This window comes from Lutra lutra, chromosome 11 (genome assembly GCF_902655055.1).
Source record: "Lutra lutra chromosome 11, mLutLut1.2, whole genome shotgun sequence".
In the NCBI taxonomy this organism is placed as follows: Eukaryota; Metazoa; Chordata; class Mammalia; order Carnivora; family Mustelidae; genus Lutra; species Lutra lutra.
Window position 1 is genome coordinate 59,957,987 of NC_062288.1, and position 23,072 is coordinate 59,981,058.

Here is a 23,072-nt window from a genome sequence, read left to right on the forward strand (position 1 = left end):
GTTCCAGTGATCTTAACATTCTGTTGTATTCTGGGTTTGGAGTTGTCAAGTTGGTAACTGAAGCAGCGTGATGGCTGAAGGTCTAGTACAAGTTTTCTAAAAGGTCTTCTATGTGGCAAGTGCAAGTGCACTAGAAAGATCACATTTTTTTGAATAGACAGATGTGGGGCTTTGTGAAGTTAACCTTATTAAAGCCTCTGTTTCTTTATTTTTTTAAAGATTTTATTTATTTATTTGACAGACAGAGATCACAAGTAGGCAGAGAGCAGGCAGAGAGAGAGGAAGGGAAGCAGGCTCCCCGTTGAGCAGAGAGCCTGATGCAGGGCTTGATCCCAGTACCCTGAGATCATGACCTGAGCTGAAGGCAGAGGCTTAACCCACAGAGCCCCCCCAGGCGTCCCTGTTTCTTTAATCTGTATATGGGAATAATGTCGTCTCAGTTGAGCTGGTGTTGGGATTAAAAACACCATACATCAAGTACACAGTAAGCATATAATAAATGCTCTACAAATGTTAGTCGTCTTTCCCCCTCAGTGATTACACTTTAGATGTTATTACTTCTAAGGAGATGGGTATGAATTCTCCTGACACTTTATTTGCAGGGAACTTAACGAAGTTGATCTTTACATTACACATCTTTATGATTTAAACCAGGGGTTGGCAAACTATGGCCTGCGAACCAAAACTGGCCTGTTTTTATAAAGTTTTACAAAAACTTCTAGTTTTGAAGGAACACACTGAGCTCGTTCATTTATAGAGTTCTACGGCTGCTGTCATGCTACACAGCAGGATTGAGTCACTGGAACAGAGACCACAGGCCCTAGAAAGCACGAAATATTTACTATTTGGTCCTTTACGGAAAAGGTTTGCTAACTCATGATTTAAACCATTCTAACTTTCCTTAAGTGAATACTTCTTTTATATACACACATACCTAGATATATATATATGTATATTCAAAAATTAAAACTTAGAATAGAAAATGAAAAAGATGAGGAAAAAGATTCTCCTAGGATTTAGAAATTCCAAAATACATATTAGGTCCAAGAATACCTGAGAAATACTTGAAACTCCAGGATGAAGCTGAGCTCTAATTTAGTCAAGACAGTATATTTTAAAGAACTATTTTATAAATGAAACTTTCTACAAGAGGTCTATTACTTCTGGACCTGGAATATACCTTCAATGTGGAACTTGGAAGACTGAATTTAGGAGGTAGAAACTTGGAATATTATTTACAACTTGGCAAAGAAAGTGAGCGAAACCACATTAGTCAGGCAAAATAAGCTGATCTCTCAAACTACAGGTAAAATAACATTTCAAACATTGAAAAATGTACACAATCAAAATTGCAGAGGGTAGAGGTTTAAGCAACCATTTCCCCTAATTTTTGATGTTTACATGGAACGTTCTTCAAGCAGCAAATAAGTTACCAATGATCCTGACAGACTGAAAATGATACATCTTTACCACAACATAAATTAATTCTCTCAGTGGGAAATTGTTAAAATAGGCAAGGTGTCAGAAAGGTTTCTTTATGTCTGAAGCAAAGGAAATGATTCCATTTCTTCCAAACATTCTTACATGAAAAATAATAAACTCTCACTTTTAAACTGTCTATTTTCATGGGGTTCTATGGCACCCGCTACTAATTGGTGCAGTCACGGTTATCTGGCGTTGGCCACGAGTCAGTCCACATTAAGTCAGGTATAAAACACTCTCCAGCATAAAACCACCCCCATAATTCGTATTACATATGAATAAATATTCATAGAAATGCCCAGAAAAGGGATCGCAGAGTTACACTACGTTCTCGTAGCATTCCTTAGATTCACATAGCAAATATTACACAAAGATCCTGGAAAGTAAATCTTCACAGAATAAAAGAGAAGGGAAATATGGTGGCCGTCTAAAGGATCAGACAAATGCTTGACACAAATAAGCCAATTCAACCTCTACGGGAGAGTGATGCTGATTCTGTTCCTGATGCTACTAGTTGCTAACTCCAGACCACGGGATGAACATTTATTGAATGCTGGGTGTATACACATGCTCTCACATTTAACTCACACAAGAACCTGTATAATGGGTAGTATTAGTGACCTGTAAAGGGAGAAGTACAGATAGGAACTCTGATTGGTCTGTCTCCGTTGCCTGTCTTATCTTCAAAATGCCTAATCATGACCAAACACAAGGTGTCTATCAGCCATGAGTCCCCCAAACTGCCCTTAGGAAGGGGGGCTCATAATCAACTAAGTCAACTTAAGTCTAACTAAGTCTCATAGTCAACTAAGTTTGGGAAACTTACTAAATCCTCCCCTTGGAGAATAACAATGTATATTAAAGCCCTGCATTAAAGAAATCAGTGTACTTTGGTCTAACCCATCACTTCCCCCATCTGATTAGGAAATCTCTTTCCCTCCAACTACTATTTTTTTTATATATATATATATTTTTTATTTGACAGATAGAGATCACAGGTAGGCAGCGAGGCAGGCAGAGAGAGAGAGGAGGAAGTGGGCTCCCTGCCGAGCAGAGAGCCCGATGTGGGGCTCGATCCCAGGACCCTGGGATCATGACCTGAGCTGAAGGCAGAGGCTTTAACCCACTGAGCCACCCAGGCGCCCCTCCAACTACTATTTTATGAAGCAGATATTCTGAAACATAATTTGAGAAATACTACTGTAGTCACCTACTTACCTCCCTTGACGAGAGATGGCTGAAAGATCTGCAAACTGGCAGAGAAAATCAACTTTCTTAGCCATAGTCAAGGGGCTGACGCCACAGAGATGATGGTGCGATTTTAGGGGACCTCTCTTTGGCTCTCAGGATCAACCACAGTGCCCTGATTCCTGCCGAATGCCCCGGTCTCACCTCATGTGGTTCAGCCCGCCTCCTCCTCACAGAGCTTCTGCAAAACGTTCCCTGGGGAGATGTTCCTCCTTTCCCTCTTTACCTACTCGAGTCGTACTTATCTTTCAGGGAAAGCCTTTCCTGAATGTCTGTCAGGATGCTCTCGTATCACTGAGTTTCATGCAGTACTTGTCATGGTTACAAGGTTCTATTTATTTACTGCCTGGTCTAAACTCTGACTGTGGAGCAGGGAAATAGATTCCCTACTTCTCAGATGGGAAAAAGAAGAGGAGGGATCTTTCCAGCCTCCTTGGACTGTCCTTACTCATTCCTGCCCATGGAGGAGCCACAATTTAGTGGCTCTCTGATTTGGGGAGAAGGGGCTGTGTGTGCTCATCTCAGGGCCTGTGGGGCACCCAGGTCTGCTCGGCCTCCATGTAAAAGGGCGGTTTGGGAAATAAGTTGAATTCAGGAAAAGACATACTAAGAGAAGCCCAACAGTTATGGATCCAAGTTCCATTCTGCAGTTTGGCTTTATTCACTAATAAAGTTGATTTTGATCTTTCCTCTGGCTGCTGTTTAATTTTCCAGTTGCTTCTACATCTGGGAGGGGAAGACAAGGGTGTGCCTGTTGGCCCCCTAGAATGCCAATGCCTTCCACTGGGCCTAACCTCCTTCAGGACAGGGATGAGGTCTCCTTTGGCTCACTATGGTAGCTCAGTGCCTGGCACATAGGAGGCAATCGGAATTTTTTTTTTTTAAACAATTATTGTGGAAAATGCTTAAAATAAGCAAAATAGGGAGAATGGTCTAATGAACCCCTGTGTACTCGTCACCCAGCACCAACAATAATCACCACATGGCAATCTTGTTTCATCTACTCTTTCACCTGACTGAAGCAAATCCACTTCTGGCTTCACATATGGCAAAGGCTCAAAAAAATACCTATAAAACCATTATCACATACTCTATACACAATAATTTATCAGTGATAGAGGGCTAAATCAACAAACTCAGAGAAATCAGTAAAGAGTCAGAGAGGCAGTGGGTCACAATCATCGTCGGTCCCTGGTCCCCTACTTCCCCCAGTGTATCATACGTCGCACTCACGTGCACGCTGTTCCCCAACAACTATCCTCTTCCCTCCCACCCCAGGTGGTAGGGCCAGGCCACTCACCCGTGGGAGTGCTGCTGCGGAATGAAGAGGAGGGGGTGATGGGTGGGGTCACAGGAGGAGTAAGGCTTCCACTGCTGTGGCGTGGCGGAGTGGACACATTCCCTCGAGACACGGAGCTGGACAAGGTCAACGAGAGCTTTGGCTGAATCTTCTTCTTTAGGGACTCCTGCTCTCGGCGGGCAGCATCTGTCATGAATCTGAAGCAACAATGGAAGGTGAGTAACTGGGCCCATCTCTGGAGCACGAGGAATGATGGCAGTTTCCCCGAGTTTAACAGATGCCCCTCCTTGGGAAAGGGGGTTGTTCACGATCTCAAAAACTCGTAACAGATTCTCTTTTCCTAAGGGATGAAAGTATCTTCTAGTTCACTGTCTTCCGGTTCCTCACGGGAAGGCCCCATTACTTCCAGAGGCAAACCCTCCTTGTGGGAAACTTGTGCACATGCACTATGTCTACACCCGCAGCAGTGCCTTTGGTTAGAAGACTTCCTCTCTCTTGGAAGCTCCTCTCCTCTTTCAACTCATAGAAAGCCCACCCATTCTCAGAGTTCCCCAGCACTCCCAGGTGGAAAGGGCCTCCTTCATCTGTGGGTGGGTAGGATTTATTGTCCCTACCGGTTCACTGCTGCTTAACATATGTGGCCTCCTGAAAACGGATTCTTTTTTGTATTACTCCAGATCCTCATCTTGTTATCTGGATTTTAAAAAAATTTCCTGGCCGACTGAAGGTCTTGTCTCCCTACCCATTAGCTGAAAGGAAAGGACACAAATCCCCATAATTGCGGCTAGGACACTGCCAAGTCCATCTCAGTAAACACTGACAGAATGAAGAAATCTGCCCAAGCAGATTCAAGAAGGGAAGAGAGCAGTACAAGGAGGAAGACGACTGCTAAAGACCGGTTTATGTTGTGATTTTATTACCCGTAAAGAGAAAGGCGACTTTTCCTGGTCATTTCACTTTGGACACTTCAAAGTTATCCCTTCCACACTTCTCTTATGTTAGTAACGTTCAAACTGTTCTTTTCTCACTGCATAACAGTTCATAAATTCATGTAATACAAGATCCAAAGCAATCTATGGTGTGGTATCTCTCACCTAAAGAATAAACTTTTTTTTTGGACATCATACAATGTTTTTTTAAAACTAGGCTCTGAGCCCAACATGGGGCTTGAACTCATGACCCTGAGATCAAGAGTCACATGTTCTACCAACTGAGCCAGCCAAGCTGCCAGCAAACTTTTTTTTTTTTTTTTTGGTATTATTGGTAGGCAGGCTTTGTCAGCTGCATTTTTGAAAACCGGCAGAAAGCCTAGCAAACAGAGTGCATGAAAGCATTTAGGGAATGAAATAGGCACCCACGCCTACTGCCTTGTCCTCTGAGCATGGCCATCATTCTCCCTGTACCCAACCCCCCATCATTATGTTCCATTTTAATACAATTAATCATTAATTAATTCCATTCTACTTAAACAGGGTCTTAATGACCCAATACATTTCACATTTTGTCTAAAAAATTTCTAAGTATTTGTCTTCATTATGCTAGGGAGTTTTAGAAGTCAACAGATAGTTTCATTGCCTGGTAAAAAAAACAGCCAACCAAATACCCAATGAAACAATATTACAGTATTGTTACAGTGTCTTAAAATGTCTACTTTTATACTTGGAACATGGATGGCACATTTCTTGAATGGTGCCTGCAATACAATCTAGATATATAATAATCCAGATTTTTATGAAGGGCTGAATGATAATAAAGTTACATGCTTTGCCTTGAGTTCTTAGGTTTTGTGTTAGAAGGTGGAGAAGGTTTAAAAAGAAAGGAATGATGCCGCAAAACAGAATTGTTTGCACCTGGTAGCTAGGTACTCATTTACTTTCAGGTGCAAAGTTGGCTCCACTCTTCTTAAAACTGCTTTCCACCACCACCCCCATGCCCCCCAAAATTCTACTCAAAATATGGACTCTAAGAGAAAAGCAAAGAACTAGTGCTTTCTTCTATTATTCGAAGTAGACTTACTAACTAGCACAGTGCCAACCTTCTCCAACTGTGGTACATATGTGGGGAGTGGGCAAAAACACAGGATAGACATAATGCCTCTTCAAGAAAGACCAATGGTTCTCAACGTAGATAATTCTATCTGTTTTGTTGTGTTTTTAAAGCAAGGGAGTTGCATGCTCTACTGACCAAGCCAGCCAGGCATCCCCCACATCAGTTTTTTGAACGGTTAAAAAAAAAAAAAGCAGATACCCTATGGAGTAGAACACAAAACGTGTATCTTGCACCTTAGTGCGAGTACAGGGCTTGGAGCCAGGCAGACGGGGGCTCCGGCCCTGCTCATGTTACTATGTGACTGGAGGCAAGTTTGATAAACCTCTCAAAACCTCAGCTTTCTTCTCCCTAAAATGGGACTAATGACTGCAGGCAAAGGGTCAATAGACATCCTTTCCCTTTCTGCTGGAGAATCTGATCTTTGGTTAAGCTCAAGTAATCTGCTAAGAGGGTATGTCAGCTACACTAATAGTCAACACTCCCTATGATCCCACCGACCTCTGACTGGTCCTGGACTGCGAAGAGTGAGAGACCATTTACACACAGCGGACGGGGAGTCAGAGCCTGGGCTTCCCAAAGAGTGTGGTGATCTTGTACCTTGGCACGTCCCAGGCAGGGAGCCGAGGAGCGTGCCCATGGATTGTGCCCGTGCAGTGTCACAGGACCTCTGATGCCTCGTCTGCCGGGGCAGCCCCCACCTTTGCCTGCGGGGCATCTTGTCTACCTTGTACTGGTGAGGACTCAGCACATGGCCAGATGCTGCCCCGCTGGCAAGCTGTGGCTCTGCCCACTATTCCTCTGACGAGACCCAGTCCACCGTGGCTTCCGGTCATCCCGTGAGTCTGAATGTTCGTGATAGAGGAAAACCACCCACTAACGGACAGGATAGTGCTGACCTCAGAGGACGGTTGTAAAGATTAAATGAGGTAGTCGTGTCTGTCATAAAGGAAGTGGCTCAACATGGAAGCTGTTATCATTATATAAACCTTTATAATATGGTTTTATCTATACATCCTGTCTACCTCACCTAACTCCAAGTTTCTTGGGGACTCACTGCATGTTTATAGCTTGGAAAGCTGCAGGATTGTGTCTCATCTATAGAACAGACAGTGGCTTGGCCAACTGGGAATCAGCCCGGGGGTGGGGGCAAACAGTGCCAGTTGGAAACCCTTGTCAAAAGAGGGAGGTAGGAGAGGAGGGAGACAGGCGTGGGGCAGGAGGGCAGGCTTCTCTGTGGCTTCTCCCACCCCAATGAAACAGTATCAATAGCTCATGTCCTTTACTGTAAAATACTCTCCTACAGCTCAGATATAAAACAACACCCATAAAAAACCACAACAACGTGCCCACACATCCCCCACCTTCACCCCGACAGGAGTGTGGTCAGCTACAGACAGCAATCTATTTTTGGCTTATATCTGCTAAGTGCTTTCTAGAAGTGAGAACGAGACATCATGTTAAAAGCATTAAACATGAAACTCATAAAGCACTTCTGCCAACCTTCCTCTCCATGTACCCTCCCTTCTCCTCTCTTGGATTGGCGGTTGTGAACTTGCTCACAGCTTGACTCGTAAATCATGGCAACGCTGCCATACCAACATACACAGCTGCATGATTAATCCCCAGGGAAACACACACACACACACACACACACACACACACACACACACACACACACACACACACACGTACATGCCTCAGGTGCTGTGGTTATAATTCACCAGCTTCTTCTCACTGGCAATACTGCCTGGTTCCTCTTCCTCTTCCACTTACCAACCATGACTCTACCTATTTTTTGAGACCTATTAAATCCCAAATACCAGCATTTTAAAGTAATGTCCCACCAATACAGCTCTTTGTCAAAAGATGGGCAGATTCCCAAAGGCAAGGCATCCCTCAGGTAGACAAGTTTATAAAAGAGCCTGATGAGGCAGAGAAAGGCCATGAGTGCAGCAGGGAGTAGGGGACCCTCATAGTTTGGCTTTGACCAGAAAGGCAGGTCAATCTACCTCCCACCTTCGAAGGCAGCTGCCCTGTGACACATCCTTGAAGGACCACAGCCCAGATCCTTCCAGTGTCCTTTCAGAACTGTCCCCCTGTATTCCCACGGCTGAGAGGAAGGTCAGGCTTGGGAAGCCACATCGCCCTGTGATCTGAGTTTTTCTTGATGGGTTTTGACATGATGGGTCATCTTTTTTGAAGCCTTCAGTAACAAGATCCAACCTGGGGGCTTTAGAGCTGGAAGAAACCCAGGTAAGAAGACCATCTAGTCTAAGCCCCTCATGGTTCACATTAACTGGGAACTGAGGTCGAGTGGCCTGTGCAAGGTCCACTTTGCTGGTGAAGGGCAGAGGTGGCAGGAGAGAATTTCAGCCTCAGGGCTGATTCCAATGCTCCATGCTCTGCCATGCTGCCATGGGCATGTCAAAGAACTCGGAGCTCTCTTCCTTTTGCTCCAGACTCCTGGTCTTCAAGGTCGAAAGGGCTTAAAGGAACCAGAGCTTAGGGCCTCGAGAAATGTACAGGGAATCCCTCCGGGGGTTTAGATGTTAGAAGTGGGGTAGGTTGGGAGACAGGAGGCCTTATTCTCTCCATGTTGGCCAAGTTCTGCTGTGTGGGGCTGCTTGACTCCTGGGGGGTCCTGGCTTTGTAGCCTCATGGGACTGTGACGTGGAGAAGCCTGGCTGTGCCTGCCTCCCTGAATTCTTTCTGCTTTGCAACGGGAACCGTTCTAATGTTACAGTAGTGTGCTGCTGTGGGTTTGTACTGGCTTGTGAGAGCTGATCATTAAATTTTCAGGGACTCTTGTGAGTCAGGTGTTAAGCATACCAATTATTAAAAATTAAATTATGTGAATTTATAATTAAACAAGTATGTTTTTTAAAAGGTAATATGCAGGGGCGCCTGGGTGGCTCAGTGGTTTGAGCCTCTGCCTTCGGCTTGGGTCGTGGTCCCAGGGTCCTGGGATCAAGCCCCGCATTGGGCTCTCTGCTCAGCGGGGAGCCTGTTTCCCTTCCTTTCTGTCTGGTTCTCTGCCTACTTGTGATCTCCATCTCTCAAATAAATAGGTAAAATCTTAAAAAAAAAAATAAAAAAATAAAAGGTAATATGCAAAGCTTATCAATTCTTAATTATTTTATCCTACTTTACTATTATTATTTATGTTTTGGGGGTTATTTACATTAATATCCTATCTGTTCGCTATCCCTGTCATATAATGGTGTGCTGTTTATTCACATTTTCCCAACTCTGGTCAATGACATCATGGTGCTAGCTTGAAGCTGTCTGCAGTGGGTATTTATACCACGGAAATTGGCAAATATTACTAATCAGGGCTTTTTTTTCTCTCCCTAAGTCAGTTATTCAATATTTATCAGAATACCTTATAGTTAATAATATTGTTATTATGATCTTAATGTAGAAAGAGCATTTGAACCAGACTACTTGCCTATTAACACAGCCAATCAGGGAAGGGATAAAGAATACATAAGAAAGTCTTCTTTTCCTTTTAAAAATTATAGGGGCGCCTGGGTGGCTCAGTGGGTTAAGCCGCTGCCTTCGGCTCAGGTCATGGTCCCAGGTCCTGGGTTCGAGCCCCACGTCGGGCTCTCTGCTCAGCAGGGAGCCTGCTTCCTCCTCTCTCTCTGCCTGCCTCTCTGCCTACTTGTGATTTCTCTCTGTCAAATAAATAAATAAAATCTTAAAAAAAAAATTATAAAAACCCATCTCATTGAAATACACTTATGTAAACACTTTTATGGGCTTGTGGCTCGTGTTTAAAAACATCTTTTCAAATTGTGGAATGTACACGTATACACACACAGACACAGACACACACACACACAAATGAGTACACATTTACACGTGCCGTTTAAAGAATAAAATGACAGTCTACAGCCTCACCAGCTTATGAAAAAAATATTACCAGAAGTTTTGGAGTTTCCAGTTACAGGTATGGTTGATTTTTCAGGGTATTTTCCTTCGAGTACTGCCTTTCCACACATAGAGAAAACTGAGTATTTCTTAGGGGAAAAAAAGAGTCACCTGAGAGTTCTTTCACTGTTGACTAACAGCCTGGAAATCTGTGGTCAGGCAGAGCCCTGTTTTCATTTTGAAACTGAAACTGCCACAAGATTAATTTTAACTTTCCTACAAATCAGAAATGCCCAAGTTACTTTAATTTAATATGGTCATTTGTAGTAATATTTGTTATTGCTTGGGGAAGTACATATTCCTTAAGTAAATTTTCAAGACTCCGTTATAAATCTTTTAAACCCTTAGACCACAATGTTCATTCAGTCCGACATGTTAAATGTGGAAACATGAATATAACACCACAGGGGGAAAATGTCAAACTGCTGGTCCAGGGAGACCAGTTTCAACCACAAACTCAGGAAATTTATAGATTTCACTGGAACCTGGGCAGAAACCCCACTGCCACCTACTCTACGGCCAAACACCTGAGCCTAAGTGTCCTGCTGGGGAAAAAACCACATGGCTTTCCCTGGCTCTGGAGAACTCAGGCATGGAAGTGACCACTCAAAACGTGGGTCTCTCTCGGAGAAACTTGAAAAGAATCCAAACTACGAGATGCGTGGTGTGGTTTGGTTGTTGTTATAAGACTCTGGAGAGGGTGTGTGGTCCAGAGGCCTGAGCTGTGCGTTGGGAGGCTCGTTCTGGGGCCAAGAAGCTGGTGGCCTCTGGAAGTCCCAAAGCTCTCCGATCTGGCCTTGGTTTGTCTACTTGTTAAAATGGAAGTGTTCTGGTTTTACAGATATATGTAATATAGCACACTTAAATTCCTTCCCACCAGGCCCAGCAGTCAATGATTTCAGAAACAGCATTGTACAGTATTTTCCAAACTTTTTTTTTTTTTTTTTTTTTTTTAAAACGTCGACCCATATTAGTGTATATCATATTGGGAGCCTGGACACTTTGTATCATATTGAGAGCCTGGACACGCCTGCAATCTGCAATTATGAAATATCCAAAGCTCCAAAAACTGGAAAACGTTTTATAAGTTTGGCAGCAGAATTCATTGGGAGACAAACCCTGAATTGAACTGCTTAAAGGCTACTTATACAATTTATTGTATTTAGTGTGAATATTCACATGCCTCACTGCACAAATATTAATGTGGTTGATTTCAGGGGCTGCCCTGGACCCTGCAGGGAGCATTATGTAATATGCAGCATTTGCACCGTATTATCTTTCTGAAATCAGAAAAATTATAAAACATACCTGGACACGAAGAATTTTTATGTAATTTGCCTAGAACAAAAATATCATGAAACAATTCTTCCTACATGTGATACACTTTGGTATCTTTCTATTTCATTTTAATGAAACACGCTTGTCACTGATTTCTTGACCTACTAACGGGGTCAGAGCCTGAGTCTGAAAATATGAGTGTAGCAGTTAAGATGGTGGTGGGCTTTGGAGGAAGACCATTTAGATTGTAATCTCTGCTCTATGCACTCTAGCTGTGAGACCTTGGGCCAGTTACCTCTCTGTGCCTCAAGTTCTCTCTCTGGAAAGACAGTAACAGGTCCTGTCCTACAGAGTCGTTGTGAAGATTGAGTTAATGCATGTAAAGCACTTGGAACAGGGCCTGGCACGTTGACCTTGATAGATGTCAGGTTCCTGGTACATGATGGATATGAATGAAACTGTTCTGGAAATCCCAATTCCCAAATCTTTCACCTCTGACACCTATGTCAGCAATTGGTTATTTCTGAGCTGAATTACTGAGTAAAACAGTAAGTACTTGCCATCATTAATTCTGGTTCAGAAAGCAAAGAGCCGCCCTGAATCTGCTCACATTGATTACCCTAGTGCTACCATCCCAGGAACACTGGAGAAAGTAGTTTCAGTAGCTAGAATACAAACAGAAGGTCCCTCTCCTGAGGGACAACAGGCTTGGGGGAAAGGGTGCTATCTGTAAACCCCCATACTTCTTTACTTCTCTGAGAAGAACCAAACCAAAGAAGGTCCTTCTAGCAGGACAAACAACAGGAGACCATCCACACAGCTAGCCGACAGAAAGACGTCTTCCTAGGAAGTTTAAGCCTGCCCTCGCCTTTGGAGATTCATAAAACCACACAGGGCTCTGACTGGTCCACACCCAGCCCCCTGTACAAAGAGCCACATCTAGCTACCTCATTGGAAGTCCAAAGCTTTGTTCTACTTTCTCAATGGCCCTTTGGGCATTGCCATCTTTTAGGGAAGATGAGTCTGTGAAACCCACAAAGCCTTTGAGGAAAGCTGCAGGGAGCTGGCAGGTAGACCACGAGGTTCCAAGCACTTCCAAATTTGGTAACTCACGGCTCCGGACAACGGGATTTCTGACCCAGCAAGGACACAATCGATCTTTCCAGTGGAGAGTCCAAACTGTACCTTGCCAATTTTTCTTTTGTCTGCTACTACATGCACTCCAGGACAAAGATGCACAGAAAGCCAGTAAGGAAGTAAAACCACCCACAGGACATTAGAATACAGGTCGTGGGAAATGACCATGGGAATGATGGGTCCATTTTGGCACGTGACTGTGTATGGCCCGCATGTCAGCAGATCTGACTGCTGCTCTAGGTCACCACGTAATGATGGCTTTCAGAACACACACTGCTAATAAACTCATGGGGCAGGTCTTCACATTTCAGCAGCAACTTCAAGCCACAACGCAGCTGAAGGAGTATTTGGTTTAAGCAGCTGGCCAGTGAAACATAACCTGTGAGCAACACGTGGAGTACTGGCTTGTCCACGCCTCTTTAGTAACAGGGGGGCCTTTTCTGGTGACCACTGGGAACTTAATAAATAAATGTGGTTCTGTTCAGTAGATGAAAGTAGACAAAATTTAGACTCCCGAGTAATGCTGATTTCAGGAGGTTTTTAATCATGTTTTGAATAAGTGTACGTTTTCACTTCTCATCCCAGAGCTATTTTTGACTTCACAATCTGGGGCCAATGGGGTGGATTTTGAAGCTTCATAAAGATTTCTGCAATGTCACCAGAACTCTGAGCCTCTTTTAACATGCCGCTATGAAAGACTTAATGCTAAATAATAAAACTAAAAGCAGCACCAGGACAAAACCCACACCATCTGATCAGACCAGTGTGGCACCTAACTTGTGAGTGAGGGTTTTCTGGCATATGATTGTCATCTGATATTCACATGGGCTGTGGGCATAATTTGTGAAGTACACAGCCAATGAATCAGATTTTATTCCTGGGTACAAACCAAGCTGACAGATTTATTGCATTAAGTAAGACTTTTCTCTCTTTTCCCCTTTAAGTTTATATATGACACATACAGAATATTGATCTTGGACTCTGAGATGTTCCCATCTAATCTGCACAAAATAAACTAACATCGAGGGCAAGCCACTTTCCTATTAGATTTTGTAGCTCATTTTTCTTGTAAATTTTCATTTCATTTTTGGGACCAGCAAGAAGGAAAAAGAAAGGGGAGTAAGAGGAAAAAAAAAAAAAAAAAAAAAAAAAAAAAAAAAAAAAAACAAACCAAAAAGCCAATAGGTGATTTTGAAAAATTCTACTCTCGGGGCACCTGGCTGACTCAGTTGGAAAAGCACAAGACTCTTGATCTCAGGGTCATGAGTTTGAGCCCCACAGTGGGTGTAGAGATTATTTACTTATAAATAAAGAAACAAATCTTAGCAATCATATATCCTTTTTTTTTCCTCTTAAGGCAGCTACCATTAATTTATATTTTTTTTTTTTAAATATTTTATTTATTTATTTGACAGACAGAGATCACAAGTAGGCAGAGAGGCAGGCAGAGAGAGAGGAGGAAGCAGGCTCTCCACTGAGCAGAGAGCCCAATGCGGGGCTCGATCCCAGGACCCTGGGATCATGACCTGAGCTGAAGGCAGAGGCTTAACCCACTGAGCCACCCAGGCGCCCCTAATTTATATTTTCTATGGCATCTAGCCTGGGTATTCTAAGCCTTCCAAAAATATTTATTTAATAACTAACATTGCTTTGCCAACTTTTATATTGCTTTATCTACCTACCATCTACTATCACCAGCCTCTCATTGAAAAGAAAAAGCCATTTAACATAAAACAGGAGGATATAATCTTAAATAAGACAATCCTTTCTTGAGAAAGATTGCTCTTTATTCTGCAACTGTGATAAAAATAAACACAGGAATAAATTTACTTAAAAATTTTTGAGATGCAGGGATGCCTGGGTGGCTCAGTCGGTTAAGCATCTGCTTTTGGCTCAGGTCATGATCCCAGGGGCCTGGGACCAAGTCCCATATTGGGCTCCTTGCTCAGCAGGGAGTCTGCTTCTCCTTCTCCCTCTACCGAACACTCCCCCCTGCTTGTGCTCTCTCTTTCTCTGACAAATAATAAAATCGTTTAAAATATTTTTTTTGAGATGCAGAAAAATTACAATATTAAATGTAATTTTACCATTTTATAATTATGTCATCTGTACATGGTAATACAGTTTACGATATGTGGTTTATAATTATTCTCTAGATACAAGTTATTAATAACATCTACCTTTATTGTCTATCACTGCCATCGCTAAAAATTCTGTTTCAAGGAATGCTGACCAAATGAAAACTCCTACACGTGGCAGGAATCCTAGGCAATCCTATGCTGAACGAAATGAAAGACGCCAAATATAAGCATACCCAAACCCAGGAGCTTCTCTAAGAGCTGGGAGCAAGGTGGAAAGAGCTGAGTGTCCTCCTATGGCAGGGCACCCAGGGGCAGGGGGAGGGGGGCCGTGGTGTGGGGGAGGCTCCCTGATCCTGGCCCTGCACGTCCTTGACAACTTGGTGACTGTACACCACTGGAAACGTCCTATGAACAGCATCATTCAAGGACTAGCAGCTGTTCTGTGAATGGTACTTAGAAGTTCCTTTTTTTTTTTTTTTTTTAAGCCAATCATCTCTTCTGGAATTTTAGCACTCAAATGAAATTCTGTACTGAAGCCAAGTAACTGCAATAATGCACAAAATCCCACTCCTGCACACCATTACTCTGTGTATTCCCAATAAATATTGGTTTTTTTCTAACAACTAAGGAGTAATAAAGTCAATCTATCTTAATGAGAGCTCTGGTTCTGGTTCCAGCAACCACTATTTTAAGCCACAGGTCAGCATAAATTATCAGTGAAGCAATTAATTTTGATTTACTTTAGCCTGAATAGAGTAAACCGTGGTCTTTTTCATCATCAGTGCCAAGAATAAAAACCACTTCTGAAAACTACATGCACAAATCTTTGGTTTGGAGGCCAAATGGAATATCCCTTTCTTGGCAGCATCTCTCCATCATCCTTTCCGTCCCTCTTCCACGTTCATCCAACAGGGGAAAACTATGGCTGTTTCTTACACATGGTTTTCATTGCTAATTTGACATCTGTGTCAAAACCAATGAACAAAACAAAGAAGTTGCATTTTGTGAGGTTTTGTGTTACAAAACTACAAATAGCTTGAGTTTTTTTGTTTTGCCTCTTCTGGTAGTAAATTAAATGAGTTGAGATTTCCATGTAAACTGCTAATGAGATGATACATAACTCTCCCCATAAGGAGAGAGAGGTTTAAAAACTAAAGGGGCACCTGGGTGGCTCAGTGGGTTAAAGCCTCTGCCTTCAGCTCGGGTTATGATCTCAGGGTCCTGGGATTGAGCCCCGCATCGGGCTCTCTGCTCAGTGCCTGCTTCCTCCACTCTCCCTCTCTGCCTGCCTCTCTGCCTACTTGTGATCTCTGTCTGTCAAATAAATAAATAAAATCTTTAAAAAAAAAAAAAAACTAAAGTAAAAAACTGGGTAGAGGGATTCTGGAGTTTTAGTTCCAACATCACTAATGACTGTGAACACAACCTAGTGGTTGAAAGTCCAGGCTCTGGAGGCAGACTCCTAATCTGCCAGGTATTTGAACTTGAGCAAAATATGTACCCTCTCTAGCCCTGGGATCCTAATTCATAAAACAGAGGTAACTCTAAACACCTACCTCATCCAGGTTACTGTCAGGATCTCATTAGATAAATGTATGGAAAGCAGCTGGCCCAACAGAATACTCAACGTGTATTAGGAGGCCACCCAGAGTCTTGGTATTTCCACGAGTGTAAGCCTTATGCACCTGACTCACCCAGGAACTATTAGAAACTGTTCCTAGAACTAACACTCATCCAACTGGATAATCCCTACAGAAGAGGACATCTTGCGGGGGTGGGTGGGTGGGAAGGGATGCAATCCATAGATGGGCTTAGATAGATACATTAAGTATAGGATCAAAAGCCTCCATTTCTAAAGAGAAGTCCTTCTCTGATGCTGCCATGAACTTCTACTTAGGTGAGCTCTTCTAACCAGGTGACAGCTGACATTTAGCTGAGAACAAGGGACTCCAAAGGAATCCAGCGCCAGGAGATGGAGCGCCCTAGAGGGCTCTTGTTAATGAAATGCCGGGTTGAGAAAGGGGAGGAGATGTCAGGGACTGTAGAGGACTCTCAATGTCAGAGGACAGCTCAAATAGGCAGAATTTGATTATGCCAGGGATGGCACGTTCCGTTCCTCTGGTGCCATTTAGAACCCACTCTGCCCATGAGAGCCATCATTGATTGATCAGAGCACTCTTGCTTATGCTGCTTGTGCATTCCGCCTTAACTTCTCCATCGCCACGCCTGATGTGGTCACTATCCACTGATTAAGGTTAATGCGTAAAATGAAGGTGACTCTTGATCGCAGAGTGCAACTCTGAGCCCCACATCGGGTATAGAAATTACTTAAATAAAACGTAAAAAAAAAACTGATAGAAAGGTACATCCAAGACAAGAGCTGTCTCCAAAGTAAGGCAAGCACGTTAAGCACACACTCAGATAACAGCATGTATTCATGAATACAACTGTAAGGCCAACTGCTCACTGAAATTTATTTTTGTATGTACGTGACTCACTTACATACAGAGTAACTGTCAGTGGATTAGCACTGTTGGGAACAGAGAGGAGTCAACAGCTATTTTTCTTAAAAGGATTAATCCATTTAGGCAGTGGAATCATTTTGGGGGCAAAGTTATGTACATGGGCTGTCCTTCACAATGTATACATCTGTAGGCATCACAAACTTATAGACCTCAAGATCTGTGGGCCCTGGGGGCTGATCTTTTTCATAGTGATTTTTGTTTTTTAATATTTTATTCATTTGAGAGTAAGAGAGCGCACGAGAAGAGTGGAAAATTGGGTAGGAGAGGGAGAAGCAGGGAGCCCCATGTGGGGCTCAATCCCAAGACCCTGAGATCATGACCCGAGCTGATGGCAGATGCTTAACCCACTGAGCCACCGAGGAGCCCCGATGTGTTTTCCTTTTGTTGCAAGAACTCAGCTAAGCTACTTTGGGACTAGAGTTTGATTTTCCCTGGTTTTCAGGAGGCAGCTGTTCTTCAGATAAGCACACGCAACAGGGGACTGAACTATTTTTTTAAAAAATCAAAGATAACGCACACATCCTCCTGCTTGCGCGAACTCAATGAGTTCGTGAATGCTCAAGATACTCGGTGTACTACAGGCTGTGTGTAAACACTGCGGCTGGAGAAGATGGGGGGTGACGAAGGCGATAACATACTTTTAATCAGAGATAATTTCAAAAGCAGGCAAAACTAGAAATTAGTAGGATGAACCATCTCGTTATTGGTATTTTGCCATCTGGTTTAAGCTTTCTCCCTGCCTACTCCCTCTTCAGCCCATGATTATTAACCAGTCATATAATCCTATCCTGTGTTTACATAACCACTGGAAAAATATATAGGGATTTAAAAAAGAAAACAGAAAAAAAAAAAAAAACGGAAGAGAAGGGGGAAAAAGGGAGAAAAAAGAATTTTCAACATATTTTTTGGAAAATACCTCATGGAAGATTCAGAATCGAGTAAGACAACAGTGTAATTGCAGGGTCTGTCTCTCCCTCACCCACCCCCAAACTATTTAGCTTACAAAGCCTGAGCACTGTTATACAGAGCACATACTACTGAATGACATAATGAAGGTTTGGTAGTTTGGAAGGTCTGAGCCAATGGTTCCTAACTCCTTCAGCCATGGGGACCCCATCGGAGAGTCAGTCGGTGTGCTTTGACTATCATAATGGCATTTCTAGTGTCCCTTAGATTGTGTGTGTGTGTGTGTGTGTGTGTGTGTGTGTATGCATGCATGTGAAGGGGAAGAATAATATAGAACTAGTATTCAGGATTGCTCTGACATGAATTCGTATTTTACAAGATCCCCTAGGCACCTTTCTTCTACAAGTCCTACCCCAAATGGGGAATTTACAGGTTATTTGGGGGGAAAAAATTCAGGTGTATTTGTGTATGTGTGTGTTTAAAATTTTCAAGAATGCCTTGTATTTCACTGCTAATGAAGTGTTTCTTGGAGGGGGCCTCCAGCCCTTCTGGCTTTCAATGAACAGCCTTCATTTGCATGCACTAACCCTTAGCATCAGCTGGTTCCCAGAAATACATGTGCCCCCACAATCCTGTTGATCCTGCTGGTTTATTTCACAAACCTTTTCTCCACAAAGAGGACAGGCCCCCATTTTAAGCAGGCCAACCTGATTATCCCAAATCCCTAATTAGTGTAATTAAAGCTTTAATGGATTGCAGCCAGGATATAAACCATGCAAACCCCCCTTTTTAAAAACTTGTTGGGTGTGCAGGTCTGGTCCACGCCAGAGGGCTTCCTGTTGAGGTGCTGAGGGCCCTGCTCTCCCGGAAGGCCCTGGGCACCGCTGTACCCAACACCCTGGCCATTTCTGATGCTCAGGGAGCCTCTCTGTCAGGTTCACACATGCAAACCAAGTTGACCGTCCCACCCCCCCGCCCCCCGGCCCACAGTGTCTACCAAAAGCAATGGGCATTTTCATTAAGGAGACACCTCTCAAGCCTCCTACAGGTACTAGTTTCCTGGGGATTTCTCTCCTGTCATTATGCCCTGAAAAACAAAGCCAATGTCCAAACTAGAATATTCCAAGCAACCTAGGAGAATCTTGGGTCCTGTAGAGCACTCCTGTATTAACTCAACTGCACAGAAACACTCAGAACTTTTCCAATAACCAAGACCTGCAGCTTAAACCCATGGCTTTTGTTGTTGCTTTTTTTTTTAAGGTGTTTCCTGCAATGTGTAAACTGACCCATTCTTCTTTTTTTTTTTTTTTTTTAAAGATTTTATTTATTTGACAGAGAGAGATCACAAGTGGGTGGAGAGGCAGGCAGAGAGAGAGAGAGAGGAGGAAGCAGGCTCCCTGCAGAGCAGAGAGCCCGACGTGGGACTCGATCCCAGGACCCTGAGATCATGACCTGAGCTGAAGGCAGAGGCTTAACCACTGAGCCACCCAGGTGCCCCTAAACTGACCCATTCTTAAAATGGCCCTGGTGAGTGTTCACTTTAAGCTCTAGATGGATATTTGGAAATTAATATTAGAGAAGGGTAAGGAGAAAAGGATCTATGATTCAAAAAAAGCCTTTTTGCGTATATTACACTAGCTGCCCCGTAACTATTACCTTCTTGAATCTTCACTACAAACTTGTCAGTGGTTATTATCAGTTTTTCTTTTCTATTCTTTTTTTTTTTAATCAGTCTTTCTTTTCTTTTCTACCTTTCCTTCATTTCCTTCCTTCTTTTTTTTCCCTAAGCAATCTCTACACCCAATGCGAGGCTTGAACTCACGATACCAAGATCAAGAGTCACATGCTCTATCAACTGAGCCACGCAGGCACCCTTCTCAGTCCCCTTTTACAGATGACAAAGTTGAGCCTCTGAGACATTAGGTAGTTTGCTCAAGGACCCACGGCTAATAAAATGCCATGGAAAAGATACAAACAAAAATATTAAAGATATGATGTCCAATGCAATAGCCATTAGCCAGGTGGAGCTACTGAACACTTGAATGGGCCTAGTCAAACTGAGCAACTATATTTCTAATTTAACTTAATTTTTTAAAAAAACTATGTATATTAGAGAGAGCACTAGTGGGGAAGTCTGGGGGAGGCAGAAGGAGAGGAAGAGACAAGACGACTCCATCCCAGGACCCTAAGATCATGACCTGAGCCCAAAATCAGTCACTTATGGACTGAGTCATCCAGATGCCTCTTTAAATTTAATTTAAATCTAAAGAGCCACATGTGGCTAGTGGCTACTGTACTGGATAGCACTGAGAACATTCTCATCATCACAGGAAGTTCTACTGGACAGTGGGCAGCTAATGAGTACCGTTCAGTTCTGGATATGCTAGATTTGAAATGGTGGTGGGGCCTCCAAGGGGTGTAAACAGAGAGCTCAGCGATCTAGATCAGGAGTCACCACTCAGAGGAGGAAAGCTGGAGAGTATGTAGGGAGAGGAGGGACCAAGGTCCAGAAGAAACTGGAAATGTGGGAAAGGCCCACATTTTAGACAGGAGGAAGAGGAGCCCCCAGAGTTACTTTTTTCAGGCTTGATAATTTCTCCTCTTACATTTTTAGGTGAAATTTGGGGAACAAATATATTATGATTGAAGATCTGTTTTTTTTTTTTTTTAATGAATTCTACTGTTTTGTGCAAAAATGGCCTCCATTCGAAAGGCATGGTATTCACCCTTTCTCACTCAGAGCCGGCAACACTATATTTAGTAGGACATTAGCACAGGATGCCGTATCACGTGGTCTTGATGCGACGTGCAGGAAGTGGTTTAAACTCAATTTCAAAATGTACCCAAACCTCCTTAAATAAGGAGAACCCCAGAACTTGCTGAAATAAAACCTCTGACTTAGGGCCCTGCTGTGAAGGGTACTTTACGATGGTTTTTGCTTAACCCCCACCCCCTTTCGGTTGCCTGGGGGATTCTTCATGAAGTTATCTGATCCTGTATTTCTTACTGTGTAACCAAAGTCACTCAGAGAAAAAGCCTAATCTTTTTCCTTATTGGGAGTGAAAAGAGGGCTCATGAAGCCTCAACGGTAAGGAATTTTTGTTTGGTTCATCTGGGTGGTGAGAAAAGATCTGAGAGGGTGAGAAAAATCTTGGGCCAGTTTACCCTACACTTTTCATCCTATGGAATAGTTGAGTCTGGAACTCCCACTGAACTTCAAAAGGGAATTTGTCACCCACCTCATCCCATCGTGGAGGTGGGTGATGCATAGGGAGGAAGGAGGGGTAGGTGAGAAAGGTATTAGCAAGGTGATAAAAGAGCCTGCTAACACATAGGTTAGAGTTAAAACAAAAACCTTGAAATTCCGAGTTCTGAAAAGCCCATTAAAACATTTCCTACTTTTTTCCTATATAATTTACAACAGGGCTTTGGTGAGTACTCGAAGTGCACAATACAGAATCGGAGAGAGGAACTGTGGGAGTTAAAATGTGTGAAGTGTTAGGCTGGTGTTGCCTATTAATACCGGGAAAGCCTGGAGGATGCCAAAATTAAGCTCCCATCCTTCCCCTACCCGCCCCCCCCCCCCCCCCGCCCATTGTAGCAGAAAGTGTTCACAATGGTGGTGCTGAATTTACATACAGCAGGCTTTTGCCCCATTTGTGCAATTAACCACATTTTCTCTGTGTTGGCATCACTCCCTGGGAGAACATGAGAAATTTGCAAGGAGACATTATATCTTTCAGGATACCTGGGAGCCATTTAGTGGTAATTCACTGAATGGAACCCTAGTGCCTTTGAAAGAGTTAATTCACCTCCTGAGGGTCCCCGAGAATGTGCTTCATCAGGCCTAATGGGACCAAAGGGAGGTCATTACAGAACAGTTTATATGATTTTTTTTTCGGTAACCAAGTTGACTTTTTCTGATCTTTTTTTATGTTAAATTTTCCACCACAATAATGCAATGCATTATTAAGAAAAAAAACAAAACAAAACAAAACACTAGAAGGAGGCCATACTGTTTGGACAAGCAGGATGGGTGAGGAGAAGGCTATCTTTTTAAGGGAAGGCAGAGGAGAGAGATAAGGTGCAGGACCCCCTGGTGAAGAGAGCTTGGGGGGCCAGGCCTACAAAGGCTCTGAGGGGCCCTGTGGATGCTGGGGGGTCAGCACACTTAATGCTAAGGATGGAAACAATTTGCTCTCTTTCAGACTGGGTCAGAGCTCAGTTCAAATCCCTCCCTTCCCCTCCATCTCTTGCCTGACTGAAATTTCCAGATGAAGGAATTCCAGGCCCACCTGTGGGAAGCCTTCCAGATGCCTCATTCCTCTTTGCAAGTAAAGAGCTACTCTGGCCACTTTTTTCTGCCCTACAGTGCTTTTACTAGAACTGAAGCTTAATTTCTCTAACTCATTCTTGATTAGGTTGCTACTTAGCAGGGGTGGCGGTAAACAGAAAAACAAAGGTGGGAACTGTAAGACATGTTACATGTAAGCTCAACCACAAGCTGCTTATATGCCTGTGTTCAAATTTTAAACCTCTCTGGGACTCAGTTTTTTTAATCTGTAAAAAGGGAGTTTTATTTACTCATTTATTACTACCAGTTCTGGAAGAATTAAAAGTGGCTTTCCAGGATACATGGAAGTCTAGTAAAAAAAAAAAAAAAAAGGAAGAATGATAAGGGCAGAAGAAATGAGGCAAAACAAGGCGGGGAACATGGCACAGAAGCAGAAACGGGGCTAAACCAAACTGGAGTGGACTGAATGTTCCTGAAAATGCCTGCAAATGGGGAAGTTCTGAACAGATGTAAGGGATTGCTCGCCACATTCTCAGTCCCTGAGCGTAGGACTACATGTGCTGAGATTCCACTGAACAAGTCTCTGTGAAGGTGCATGGGCTGAGGGGAGAAGCAGGGAGATGGTCCCTGCTCTAAGGGGAGTTTAGGGGAGCACAGAAGGTTCTGAAGCAGCCTGTGGGGAGAATGTCAGCAACATTCTGAGGGTTAAAAAAGCAGGAGAGCGCTGTGTATGGCCGGGCCGCGGTCCTGGATAGGAAGAACAGTGTGTGTGTGTCACCCACAGGTCCTACTGTTTATGTCTGTAGGAATTGTGTGTACCTTTTGTTTCCAGAATGCAT

At 43.3% G+C, this 23,072-nt stretch overlaps 1 protein-coding gene across 1 annotated transcript in view; it reads right to left on the bottom strand.

Annotated features, from left to right (window-relative positions):
• Positions 1-23,072, bottom strand: part of JAZF1 (JAZF zinc finger 1) — a 320,585-nt gene that overhangs the window by 37,305 nt on the left and 260,208 nt on the right. The window contains exon 3 of the mRNA XM_047696119.1: positions 4,031-4,227. Within this exon, the coding sequence (XP_047552075.1) occupies positions 4,031-4,227 (197 nt within the window). The remainder of the gene's footprint in view (positions 1-4,030; positions 4,228-23,072) is intronic.